Source organism: Primulina tabacum, chromosome 13, assembly GCF_025594145.1.
Source record: "Primulina tabacum isolate GXHZ01 chromosome 13, ASM2559414v2, whole genome shotgun sequence".
NCBI lineage: Eukaryota > Viridiplantae > Streptophyta > Magnoliopsida > Lamiales > Gesneriaceae > Primulina > Primulina tabacum.
Window position 1 is genome coordinate 29,696,110 of NC_134562.1, and position 14,073 is coordinate 29,710,182.

The 14,073-nt window shown below is 33.7% G+C and overlaps 2 protein-coding genes across 2 annotated transcripts; one reads left to right on the forward strand and one right to left on the reverse strand.

Annotated features, from left to right (window-relative positions):
* Positions 1-826: 826 nt before the first annotated feature.
* LOC142522387 (sphinganine C4-monooxygenase 1-like) lies at positions 827-4,189 on the forward strand. The gene is made up of 2 exons (XM_075625754.1): positions 827-1,325; positions 3,143-4,189. The coding sequence occupies exons 1-2, from the start codon at positions 1,092-1,094 to the stop codon at positions 3,695-3,697; spliced, it is 789 nt and encodes a 262-aa protein (XP_075481869.1). The 5' UTR covers positions 827-1,091; the 3' UTR covers positions 3,698-4,189.
* Positions 4,190-8,562: 4,373 nt separating this feature from the next.
* LOC142521987 (protein PHYTOCHROME KINASE SUBSTRATE 1-like) lies at positions 8,563-9,906 on the reverse strand. Its single transcript, XM_075625162.1, has one exon. It carries the CDS (start codon positions 9,904-9,906, stop codon positions 8,563-8,565), a length of 1,344 nt encoding a protein of 447 aa, XP_075481277.1.
* Positions 9,907-14,073: the final 4,167 nt, after the last annotated feature.

A 14,073-nucleotide genomic window follows, 5' to 3' on the forward strand; every position in this document is an offset into this window, starting at 1 on the left:
TAACAGAATTCGAGCCTAAAATTTTCCTAATACAACTTATAAGAGCTTATTGTCCTTCTGGTTTTGACCAAATGATTCGTGTATTTTCAAACTTTTTCTTTTTTTAAAAAAAAAAGTGGCAAGCACGCGTTTCTTATTCACATGAAAGATAGAAATGCAAGTCAATGATGAAGTAGTTCTACTTTTAACCCTCTCTGTCTCATTGACAGCAAATGAAACCTAGAAAAAACGATGTAATTTTTAAGGAACCACGCATACTTTCGATACAATGGTAGAATTCATCAACATGCCAGAAGAGCTGTAGAGAACAAGGGCGACATCTGCCGAGATCGAGTACCAAAATAGATGCAAGAAATCAAGATAGAATCTGGTTATTGATTATGTCAATTTTGAAAAAAAAAATGAAATATTTATATAACCGAAAAATATTATGAAATTTTTTTTGTTTTATTTTTTAAAAAATCTAAACGATTTAAAGTGATATTTTTTGTTTTAAATTAATTTTAAAACCGATTCAAATCATAATGATCGAACTAAAATTGATCCAAATCAACGGTTTGATTTGTTGAGAAATTTTTAAAGCAAAAAGTAGTGGTTGGAAGCCTTCTTCTGAATATCAGAGCCAGGTTTCGATCCTGGGACCTGTGGGTTATGGGCCCACCACGCTTCCGCTGCGCCACTCTGATTTATTGAGAAATGACTCGAAAATACTTTATATGAATAAATACTTACCGTAGTATATTAAGCCGGCCGCTGTCTTTCGTGGAAAAAGTCAAAGAACAAAGTCCAATAATTTTGAACCTTCTCGAAATCAAGATATTTTATAAAAAAATTGTTAAAAATCCAATCGTATTTGGAATCCCGTTTCGATTCTCACTTTTCCAGCGAACCCATTTTATGCCAATTACTTGATCCAGGCTGTGTCTGGATCTAGGGTTCTTTTTCTGATTTTCTTTTTCTTCTTTTTTTCTCTTATCCTCCAATATAGATAACAGACGAATTCATAATCCAACACGAATCCGGCATTCTGTTTTTTAAAATCAAAATCCCACTTGTAATCTCTCCCGGGAAGGCAGAATTTCGAATTGGGTATGGAGATTATAAAGGTTTGGGACGTTTCGGATGAGATATTGGGCACGTTTGTACCGATAATTGTGTACTGGGTTTATTCAGGAATTTATATTACGCTAGGATTCCTCGATAATTACAGGCTGCACACGAGGAAAGATGAAGATGAGAAGAATTTGGCGTCCAAGAAAGATGTGTTCAAAGGGGTCCTTCTTCAGCAGGCTGTTCAGGCAGTTGTGGCCACCGTTCTCTTTGCCGTGAGTTGTTCTTTATTTTCTTGAATTGGTTCGAGTATTATGTTGATGCATGGATGTAGTTGAGTTTTGAGCATGTAGAAATTTATTTGGGCTCGTTACTCTGAATTGAATTGATTATTTTATGTTTAATAAGTATGGTTTACACCAGGTATTGATAAATAGATGCATGTGTATTTATGTATGTACAGTTTGTTGAGGTTTACTTCATGAAAGTGCTGTTTATGATCGTAAATAACTGTTATTATGGCGGTTCTATGGTTTGTAAAGTGCTCATTGTATGTAATTGTTTGAAAAATGGATGGATTTCCTTTTTGGTATTATCTAATTTTGCATCCTTGTCGTTTGTGAGTTGGATTAGTGACGCCCTGGAAAAATTGGCATTATGTATTGTCATTTGTTTCTTCTTAGCATTATATATACGAGTTGGATCAGTGGCGCCCTGAAAAAATTGTCATTATATATTGTTTCTTCTTGATATATTCTTCAGATACCAAATCAAAACAGGAGGTGTCCTGAGACGTCACATTTATTAAGAAAGTTTTTCCCACGTTTTTGTTTGTGTTTCGTTGTTTTCTGACTATTTTAATGTTCATCATCCTGTCTTATTTGATGTTAGGGCTAAAACAAACCTTGTTATTTGATTTCCAAATATGTAATTTAGGTTTCAGCTGTTATCCATATCTTGACGTATTTACTGGTCGTTATATGGATCATGGGGCATGGATAAGTGTCTTAGTTCTCAGATTTTGTCTTTGACATCTTTGATTTTGGAAAATGAGGTTTTCGAGAACTCCCAGTCTGATGGAGGAAAATAAGGTTTTTGAGAACTCCCTGTCTGCCAATCTTTTATGGTAATATGAAGTGTGCTAAAGGCCTAAAGCTTAAAGTCGTTCGTGAGAAGGAGACAGACGAGCTGGTCTGAAAGCAGTGGGATTAGAGCCGTATTGATAAAAACTAACTTTCCAAGCCGTTTCTGCTTCGTTTACATCCTAATATGGGAGTGTTGATGGAAACCAAGTATCAGTGCATTCCTATTCTATTGAATAGAGGAGTGGTGCTAATTGACTTCTTGCCTTTTTTAGTTGCTTCTCTCGTGAGGACTCAAAACCTTCAAATTTCCCCTTTTTCATCGCAGGGTAGCGCACAGTTGTTTAAGGGTTGATCAACTAGACTTTGTCCATTTAGGGCATAGATATCATTTAGTCTCGCCTTAAGAGTTGGATTCACGTTCCCATGGCAGTAACCATTTTTTATTTTTTCCTCAACCATGATATGTTAGGAAAAAAAGATGGCACAAAACTTCATCACTCCAAACCTGGAACTTAGGAACCAGAATATATACTTCCATAGTTCCATTCATCAATCCAGTAAATATTCTGATGTACATATGAATTTCTTTAATCACGTGCTAGCGTCGAGAATAGTGACAGATTGCGTCCAAGTTGATTATGAGTTTGGTGCTCTGTATGACAGTTGCATGAAACATTAGTGAAAAGTTAAGCTGTGTAGTGGATTCCATAGCAAATGTTTCGGTGGAAATATTGACTGGTTACAATTTAAATGGATGAAAATAATCTAAAGCATTTCTATTCATTTATTTGACTGAGCTGGTCTCTATGGAGGTTTGTATATTTAGACACATACTGGAGGGTGGTTCCTGCCAGGAAATGTTTTTGCGATGTCTTGAATTTTCTATATCTTCGCTTTTGAAGCAATAATTTTCCAGTTATGTTCCATGTCTTGAGCTTTTCTAGCTCAACTACATGTATTATTCTTTCGCTCTGTATTTCTAAATAGTATCTATGTTTGTCATGTAGGTTACTGGAAGTGACAATGAAGCTGCGCAAGCTCAACATGCCTCCCTCATTGTTCTTGCCCGACAGTTTTTTGTCGCTATGGTGGTATTAGATACCTGGCAATATTTCATGCATCGTTACATGCACCACAACAAGTTCTTGTACCGGCATATCCATTCTCAACATCACCGGCTTGTTGTCCCGTACGCTTTTGGAGCTTTGTACAACCACCCTTTGGAGGGTCTTCTTCTTGACACAATCGGTGGAGCTTTATCATTCCTGGTCTCAGGCATGTCTCCTCGAGCTTCCATCTTCTTCTTTTCGTTTGCTACCATCAAAACAGTTGATGATCACTGTGGGCTATGGCTACCCGGAAATCTATTCCACATTTTCTTTAGAAACAACTCCGCCTATCATGATATTCACCACCAGTTATATGGCAACAAGTATAACTTTTCGCAGCCATTCTTTGTCACGTGGGATAGGATTCTCGGCACTTACATGCCTTATTCACTCGTGAAGAGATCTTCTGGGGGTTTTGAAGCTCAGCCCTTAAAAGTTGGCAAGGAAAACTAACAAAGATAAGCCACTGCCGGCCACTGGTGTGTATCGGTATAGGTTTTTGTCTCATTTTTAGCATATTCGATGATTGGATGTTTTATGATTTTGTGCATATCTATACATCTTACACGACATCTGATGTATTGTATTCCGCCTTTTTTCCGTTGAAATGTTTGAAATAAATGATCGAGGTGGAAAGCTTTTCTTGGAGACAGCTAGACTCTGCGCCACACGATGACCGTCTGTTAAATTCCAACTTTAGTTTTACCAGTTGTAAACTTTAATTTGAATCTTGAATGTGACTATAGTTTCGATACGGTTCTGTCTGATGTAAGGCTACCTTTTTCAGAGTATATAGCAGATTAAGTTCATCAATGAGAAAATGTGTTTCCCACAAGACATGGTCCTTTTACTTGGTATCACCTTACAAATGTACGATGAAATATTGTATTTGGATTGAGATTGAGATATTTGAAATAATAGATTTCAAATCCATTTGATTGTTTCGATGAAGGGAATTTCAGTTTGTTGCTTCGTTAACTTGTGTAAATATAACGGTATGTATATTTTGTAGAAGACATGGATTAACCTCGAATGTTTCTTTTTTGGGTTTAATTCAGTGGGGCTGAACACAGATGGTCGTCGTCTTCTTCGTAGAGGCCCACTCGTAGACTATAGCTTTGTCTTGATTAAAGACAAAACGGGGTAAGTCCACAATGAAATCTTGGGATTTAATTAAATCGATTCACTTCAATAATTGATTTTCAAGCTGACCCCCCATTGTATTGAAATCTGGAACAAGCCTTCTAAAAATATCTTGTAGTTTTGTGTATTTGAATCTTCTTTTTCCCTTTGGGAAAAGGCGTCTTGAATCTTGCAATTGGACAACTTCCGAGTTTGTGGTCCGAAAACATTGTGATCTTTGAGCAGTGTTCTAAAAGATGATGTCTTAGTGTCGTCCAAGATCGCTTAGGCGGCGTCTGGTCATTGGGCAGTAGTTCACCGTCCTGATTTTCAGAAGTCGTCAATATATATAATTTTTTTAAAAAATATTGTTTGACGTATTTTTCAATCAATTTGTTCCGTATAAAGAGGAAGAATTGTTATTGATTTTAGTCTGAATTCAATAGAGATGAATTATTGGAGAAATAAGAAGATAAACAAAAAAAACATATATATTTGGAGAAAAAAACCGTGTAGACGACCGCCTAAGCACTTAGGTTGCAGACGATGAGCGGGCGTATGCCTATTGTTCACCGTTTTTAAAAACACTGTGTGGGAGATGCAATTGGAGTAGTGGTGGAACTACCACTTAATCGAACAATAATCACATACTATGGCAAAATAATTTACACACACCTTTCAAATGTTTCCCATTGTCCCCGTTATTTTTTAAGAAAGAAAAACTCGACAAAATTAGAAATTAAAACAATAACTTTAATACAAAATCCCAAAACATAATTAGATTTCACACAAATACTTATAAAGAAAATTATTTTATATTAAAAGCACATATCCCGAGGCTTCCCATATACATATACGGTTCGTGGGTTAAAGTTGAGTGAACTCTCTCTTCGTTTTTATACAGTGAAAAGATGATGTATTTTCTATCTACATCTAATCTAATCTGAACTACCCAGACATAGAAGTGTTAAAATCAGACACGATTCACCGACTTGACACAGTTCAATCCGAAAAAAATCAGGTTTGGGGTTGGGGTTTTCGGGTTCGAGTCAGATCGGGTTGGACCCGATAGCTGACTCGAAAAAAATGATCGGATTGGGTTGGGTTATATTGGGAGAAAATATACAAGGAATTTAGGCATCGAAATTTCTACAATATTTATGCCTAAATATGTTGATGCTTAGATCCTAGGAGGCTTACAAGATTGATTGGAAGTAAATCATCAAATTTTGCTCCAAAATCGTTGGATCTAGCCACCTTACCTATGAGATTAAGGAATTAACTCTCAATTTGGTAGCTAAATAAACCTTGCTTGGGATGTAATTCCTGGGGTCAACCGTAAGATTTGGAGGCCATTTATGGAAGTGATTTGACTACTTTGTTTAGCATCATCCTTTCCCCTGTAAATACCGCATCAAGCCTAGCCATTCTCTACACCACAATTTCGAAATCCTTGATGCATAGTTTCGAGAATTCCAGCAGCTTGTCCTAGACAAAACTCTGCACAAAAATCGTCTCAAATTTAGCCTAAAAATCGAGCCGAAGTGCCGCCCGAGTGAAGAACAAAGAACGATCCACTTCACGAAGCCGAGCACCTACGCTTTTAGCAATTAAAAACACGGTAAGTGGGCTGTTTTAAAGTTACATTTTCGAATTATGCATGTGTTCGGTTTTCAAAAATAGTCGAGTACAAATTTCGTTTTTTTTTCTTGTGTTAGTTGTCACACGGTTTTAAACACTGTGAGGAGTCAACTGTATATGGATGAGAATCCCAACCATGACGTACCCTTACGCGGTGGGGGATATAACCGCTATACGGCCTCGTCCCCTTAGAAGAGTAAAAATTAGGGACTGATATCAGTAAACCATAGAAAGTAGATGAATCTCAGTGCTGGTCAATGTTATGCATGTGCTATGAATTATGTTTGCAAGTCATGGGTTAAATGTTTAAATTTTGAAATTATGCATGTTGTATTATTATGCTCGATTCGCCCTCACTTGCTGAGTATTCCCAAAATACTCACCCTCTTACAACATTTCCCAGAGAAATCCGAGGAGGAACTCGAGGAGGAGGAATCGGAACACTTTTGGGCCTGGTGATGTGCAAGACCAATAATAAATTAAATTTCGAATTTTATGATTAAATAAATTGTAAGATGTTTCCGCATTATTTACTGTTTCGTTTTGAGTTGTAAGATAATGTTATTTCGTTTGAATTATGATTTATAAACTGGTTTCGGTTTACACTGTGCTACAAATGCTTGTTCTTTCGATTGTGTGATTGTTAAACAACGTCGGTATCAATCTCGAGTCTCGGAGCGTGACATGGACACCTCCACATTTCTCCCGTATAAGTGCTTTCTCCATCGTCTAACTCGGCCGCCCACGGCTCCTTACTAACTTAGTTGTTGCACTGATATTTGTTCATCTGTTTATTTATTTTATTTTTAATTGTAATTTTATCATAATTATAAAGGGCCAATCAAGAAATTTTAGTGGTGCGATGGAGTAAAATAAATTATATATTGTCAACCAACCTTTTTTTTTTTGGGGGGAGAGATTCCAGCAACTTTCCCCATACTTATTATCTTCCTTTTTTCTGCATAAATGAATTTATTACAGTTGATGTGTTGCTGCTGGTCTTGAGCTTCTCATGCCATGAGGCGTTGTGTCCTGTTGTGCGGAAGCGAGGGGTCCATTTCATTAATAATAAGATGGATCGGTACATATATATCTACAGCTACAGTGCAAAGGTCGTTATAGCAGTCGAGTGCGTGTACTATGTGTTTGTAGAAAATTATTAGTTCAAAGATGATTTTTTTTCTTTTTTGGAAAATGATTTTTTTCGGTCTAATTTTGCTCTATTAAGTTTTGATTTTAGAATATTTTGGCATAATTGTTGACGTAACATCTGACAATCAGCAGTTTTCGATATCATGTTAGACATTTTTCTATGAAATGTCGACGTTTTCACATGTCACATCAGCAATTGAACAAAAATAAGTGAAAATTAAAAGTTAACGTAGGAAAACCAAATTTTGAAAACGTAGTAGACTGAAATCCAAAATTGAACAAATTAGTTAAAAAAAATATGTTTTCTTATTAACTTTCACAAAAATAATGTTCTAACAAATTCATATTTATATGTATAGAATTTCTAACTCATTTAAAAATCTTGATTAATTTGTCTGAAATAATTTTACCAAGTGAGGTCAAGTTCAGTTTATCCTATTTTGAAGTCGTAAACTCGTAAAGCAAGATCTCAGTAGAAAATGAAATTTTAATAGTACTTTATAATATAACTATTATAATAGTTATAATATTAAATTTAATTAGTTAGATTTTTAAAATAACCTAGAAATTGCATTCTCTTCTTTTCTTGATCGTTCTTGGTAGTCAGAATTTAGAGGAAAAGAATACTAAAGTTCGACTCAAATTAGTTTATTCACGTGACAGAATCATATGGAATTGGAACCGAACGTGCTCAAGTTGGAACAGGAAATTTTAGAATTGTGATTTGGCCTATGATAAGCCATATAGATGCTGCTAAAAGATTAGTACTAAAAGGAAACTTGCCATTTTAATCATGTTTTTTGATTTTTTTTTTTTTATTTTAGTCGTATATGTTATCAAATTTTAGTTCGAAATATGCTTCTTCTTTTTTTGTTTATTAACATGTCTAATTTTGGGTTCTGATCTATAAAGTTTTAAAATTTGATTTTTGGTATTTTGTTTATTTTTAAACTTTTGACTATTTTGTTTCAATTAATGATGTGACATCTGACAAACTATTAATTTTCAACAGCATGTCGAGTGTGATATTATAATTTTTCGATGTCACATCAACAATTAAATCAAAATAACATTATATTAAAAATTATTGCAACAAAACCAAACTATAAAAAATTAGTAAATCAAAACTCAAAATTTAACAAATAATTGGACAAAAAAATCATTTTTCTTTTCAATCATTTATCTTCGAATTTTAGTTCCCTTTTTCCCAGGAACACGTATCGATATGTGAACATTGTGGACATCATATGTCATGACTAAAAACAAAAATTGTACACTGAAATTGAAATTTGACGATATATATTATATTAAACAAAAACTTGCAATTTTCCCATTATTATACAATATCATTGTTGCTATTTTAACAATTGATTAAACAAACAGCATAGACAAATATAAACATTTTACATGATGTATAAAAGATTTTTTGCATCTCCAGATTGTGATCGACATAACTTTTGCCCGTCAAATGATGGCTGCCTGATTTTGGCGCTGAAACCCACCTCCTTATTCTCCCCGTTAAATCTTGAAACTGGAGATTTTTGCAATGATCTCGCATTGGAATATGCCTTTGTATTAGGTTTATGCACATTTTCTGCCACTCTAACAGCTTTCTGATTCTTACACCCCGACAGAAAACTGGATCCAACTTTCGGCATAACAACGTTGGCCGATGAATTTTTCATTTTCTTGCTGATTTTATGAGTCGTACTGATGGTGGATTTCGCATCATCCGAATCCGACAGGGCGGAAAAGTCCGCCGCACTGGTGGTGATCACGCTCCACTCGACGCTTGCTTCGCTTGGTGCGTAATCGTTTTGGCCAGAAGGGGAATCTGATCCTTGCCTGGAAAGAATAAGGCCGTTATTTTTGGGCATGCTCTCGATTTCAAACGTCTCCGAACTCGCATCACGGTGATCGCTTTCAGGAAGAGTTTCATCGAAGTCTATTGCTCCGGAAATTGGAGGGATTTTTATCTGGTTCTCAACTCTACCTGGAGAAGTCGCATTCCATGCAAACATGTTAATTTTTTTCTCCAGGCCCCTAGAGTATATCCTGTCATCGAGTTCCCGAGAACCAAACACTTCCAGGGATTTCCTCTTGTTATTACCTTCTTCGTCATGATTTCCTGGATTCGGGTTGAAAACAGGGAAGCTGAAATGGCTATCTGAGTTCAACCTGAATCCAGGCTCATCAGATTTTACAAAATTACGCCCTGATTCCGAGTTCTTCACGCCCTGATCCCTGATTTTCTCTTCTGTTCTTGAATTCCAATTTTCCACCACACAATCACGAATATCATTAGAATCCTTGCCAATGCAAGAACAGCTAATAATATCAAGAAAAGTAATCCTCTTGTTCATCTTTCCAGGCTGCTGGTTTCTTGAAACACAGTGCATCAGCCTGCTCCGGCTATTGCAACTCGATTTACAGCTCGACTCGGAACGTGTGCTCGGGAAAGACGTCCACCGTCGAGTTTTCACAGAGAGAAATTCGAACGGGTCATCTTTCTTGCCCTGATTAACATAGGGTAGTTCTTTCTTCACGATTTTACAAGTTTGATTCGTCCCTTCATTGAAGTATTTATGGGCATCGAATACATCGATTTCTTTGTCTTCTGCCTTCTTTCTTCCTGATAACGTAAGCACGTAGTTTTCCTCGTTTTCATTCAAGTACGAGGAGAAGGAAGCACCCCTTCTGGCATTGCTGCCGTTGGAAGGAGTTAGGGTTATTACAGGAATTGCCATTCTTGTGATTCGATGCAAGAAACGAAAAACAGAAGAGATTCTGTAAGAAAAATGGCAGAAAAAATGAAACCAAAAAAATGAGAAAAATTTGCAGATATTTTGTGAATTGTAGGGTTTGAAAGACAAGTCGAGGTTTGGTCTGAGTTCTTGATCAGTATAAGGAAGGGAAATTAAATAGGAACAGGAGAAGGAAGGGTGCCTGAATAAATGGAGAGGGGCCCTTTAATTTGATGGGATCTTGAAGAAAATCCAAATTCATGGATATAAATCAAGAAATAGACAATATAGATGATTGGTGTGTGATACTGTGCATACAAAATATATATATACTTGTAAAAGCATTTTCAATTATGGATTCAAATTATTTTCAAAATCTTTCATTATAGTAAAACTAGGTGTGATAAATATAAAACTTTTTGATGTGGCTCGAAAAATATTGAAAACGAATTAGTAATATTTATCAGATTCTAATCAAAATCGAACATGTTTGACCTTTTTTATAGTCAAACCCGAGCTCAAATTATTTTGATCGATAATTAGCGATCCATTGGCGAACTTTACTGTTTTATTTATATAATAGAATTTTGTATTAAATAAATATATTTCGAATCTTTCAAGTATTAATTTTCGAGCAAGTTCGAATAGTTCACAAGCATATTTGAATTTTTCTAGTCGAACTCGAGCTTCAGTTCAAACCGGATATGATAAAAAAAAATTAAACTATTCAAACTTTGATTCGAGCTTGAATATATCTAATTAGGTCGTGTTGAAATTTTTCCGAGCAATGTGATCCATTTTAAAATATTTTAAATCCTTTTTACGCTGCAGATTTAAGTAAATCATTATTTTTTTATAATTAAACGTAATTTAGGTTACCGAGCCTCACATTACTCTTACATTTTTTCATATTCGACTCAGTTTAATTCGTATACAACCATGTGATTGCACGATTAAAAATATAATTTTATTCCTCTTCAATAATAAAAGTATCATTTATTTAGTTCCTTCCCCAAATACAAGTGTTCTCCTTTTTCATTTCTCCCAATATGTTGGACATGTTAGAAGAGTAATTGAAACATGATATTTAGGTTGTTGTATAATTTAAATATTATAGTTACACCGTTACCACCAGCTATAGCTTTTAATAAAACAGCAAACGTTCAGTCCAATAATTGAATAGAGCCTGGCGTTTGGGCTTATGTACGGTTTTAAAGATTATACTTGCATCATTGTAGTAGCTATAACTTTTGATTAAACTGCAAATACGCGATACTACGTATGCATATGTAGTATCACTAGGTGAATAATGAAAAATTCAAGATTGAACTCAATCAAGTATCTTAACATTGTAATATAGTCGATATACATATTTCGAGTCCGAGTGATCATATGAACTTGTTGAGAAACAATAGCAGAAGAGAGATCGAAGATAGTGTTTGAATTGTTATATATTTTAAAATATTGAAGTTACGACGTTAAGATAACCATAACTTTAGATATAATAAGAGTCGTTGGATTTTAAATTTAGCTGTGGTAGATGCACTTGATTGTGTGTCCCATGTTACATTATCAATCCTGCCATGCACATAATTAAAACAACACAGTCCCTTTTGCAACCATGTGAAGAATGTATTAGTTTATTCAGAAAATCCACAGCATTACAGCCAATGTCTGCCTGAATTTATAGCATGTTTTATCCTGTTGACTCCCAATAATGCAGTTTCTCATGCCTTTTGTCGGCAAATATTTCACTTGTGAACAAAATATGTGTATTTTCACACTTTCAATCAATCCGATCTGGTTGGAGATAATATTTTTAATTATTTTATTTGTGTCGAGAATTTTTTTGTATATATATATATATATATTAAGTATTTTTTAAAAATAATCTAGAGCATATATAAAAATAATTCAATAATTATTTAATTTAGATAATTTTATGTTATTTTTAAAATTTATAATGTTTTATAATAATTTTTTAATAAATAAATAAAATTTATAGTGTGTTATTTTGTGACCCATGCAAGTAAATTAAATTTAATGTAAAATTTTAGTTTTATAATATATTTTTGGGTGAATTATGTAGAGTACTTTTTTTGTTGAAAGATAAAATTTGAATTTTTATTTTTTTAAAAAATATTATAAATAATAATTGTATTTTGGAAAAGAATTGTTTTGGGAAAGAATATTTGGTATATTTTCCGAAGACAAAAAGTAATTAGTACGACTCTACAAGGAACTCAAGCTTTATAATATACTAATATCTTGGTGCACGCATAATTAGAATATTTGTCATTGATCATGCATATTTTTAATTTAAAATATGATTGATATCTAAAAATTGGATAGATATCTTATGAGACGATTTCACAAATCTTTATCTGTGAGATGGGTGAATACTACCGATATTCACAATAAAAAGTAATATTTTTAGCATAAGAAGTAATACTTTCTCATGGATAACCCAAATAAATATATGTCTCACAAAATACGACTCGTGAGACTGTCTCACACAAGTTTTTGTCCTAAAAATTTAACCATATAGATAGATCAATACTTTTATAAATTTAAAATATTATTTAAAGTAGATACAATACGTTACACCAAAAATACCAAAATTAGTTGTCTAAAGCTCTCATACAGGTATAAAATATTTTAGATGCGTGTGTGTGTGAATCATACACACACTGAATGCATATAAATGATTTTTTTTGTGTACAATATGATTTTATATCAAGTAATTTTGAATGAAAAAAATTATAGATTGTACTAAAATTAAGAATATTAAAGATGAATTTTTATAATATTTTCTAATAATTAATTAAAATAATTATTTGCTATTTTTGAACTTGACAAAAACTTGTGTGAGACGGTCTCGCGGATCGTATTTTGTGAGACGGATCTCTTATTTGGTCATCAATGAAAAAGTATTACTTTTTATGCTAAGAGTATTACCTTTTATTGTGAATATCGGTAGGGTTGACCCGTCTCACAGATAAAGATTCGTGAGACCGTCTCACAAGAGACCTACTCTTTGAACTTTATAATAATTTTTAATTTTTAAATTAGGGGTAATATGGTTAATAATCACGACATCAATTCAAAGTGGTTATTCTACACCTCGTAACTATTACATCATATATTAAATTAATTTCCCCCCTATTTAAATGTAATTGAGTTTTTACTTTATTCTTCCCATAAAAATAATAATACCATGGGAACGTGTATTTTGAGAAAGAAAAATTTGTATATCACGAAAACGAAAATTAGTTACTATATGGTTCTCTTGATTTATCAATTACTAAAAATAATTAGGTTTTTTGTCAGAACTTTAATCTATTCAATTTAATCAATTGGCATAAATTATAATGAGCAGGTCTTTTTGTGAGACGGTCTCACGAATCTTTATCTGTGAGACGGGTCAACACTACCGATATTCACAATAAAAAGTAATACTCTTAGCATAGACATGTGAGACCGTCTCACACAAGTTTTTGTCAATGATAATTATTGAGACCAAATAATTTATATAGACTATGAAAGGATTGCTGATTTGTTCTACTAATTATCATATATATACTATATATTAAGCCATAACCCCATATTGGTATGACCAAATTATATCGAAATCATATTACTATTTATATTAATCACTATTTAATAATTTTAAATTATACAAACACATAATACGTACATATTAGTATAATGAAAGACGGTTCAAGTCATTCTCATTCATCCATTTAAAAGCATGGTTCCCAATAAAATACAAAAACATAGAAGCCCAACTGCTAATGCTATGATAGACCTGATTGAGACTAATTCCTAAATTTTTAGACAATATTGATACCGAGGATCACATGACATCTCCACAATTAATATTTTTGAACCCGAAAATGAAAGCCATTTTGGTCCTATGTTTTCTTCCTGTTTGTACTTAAAGGAACAACACATTGCACCAGATCAACAAGCATAAATGAGATTTTCTTGGATTCTAAAAGGATTAGTAAACAGGGTATCATGGCTATGGTTTCTTGGATTCTAAAAGGTTACAAAAGAGGGTATCATGGCTATGGTTTCTTGGATTCTAAAAGGTTACAAAATAGGTGTGAAGACCATGCACTGTGGAAGTGCACCAATTGTGGAGGAACTCATACAGCCAAAATCACT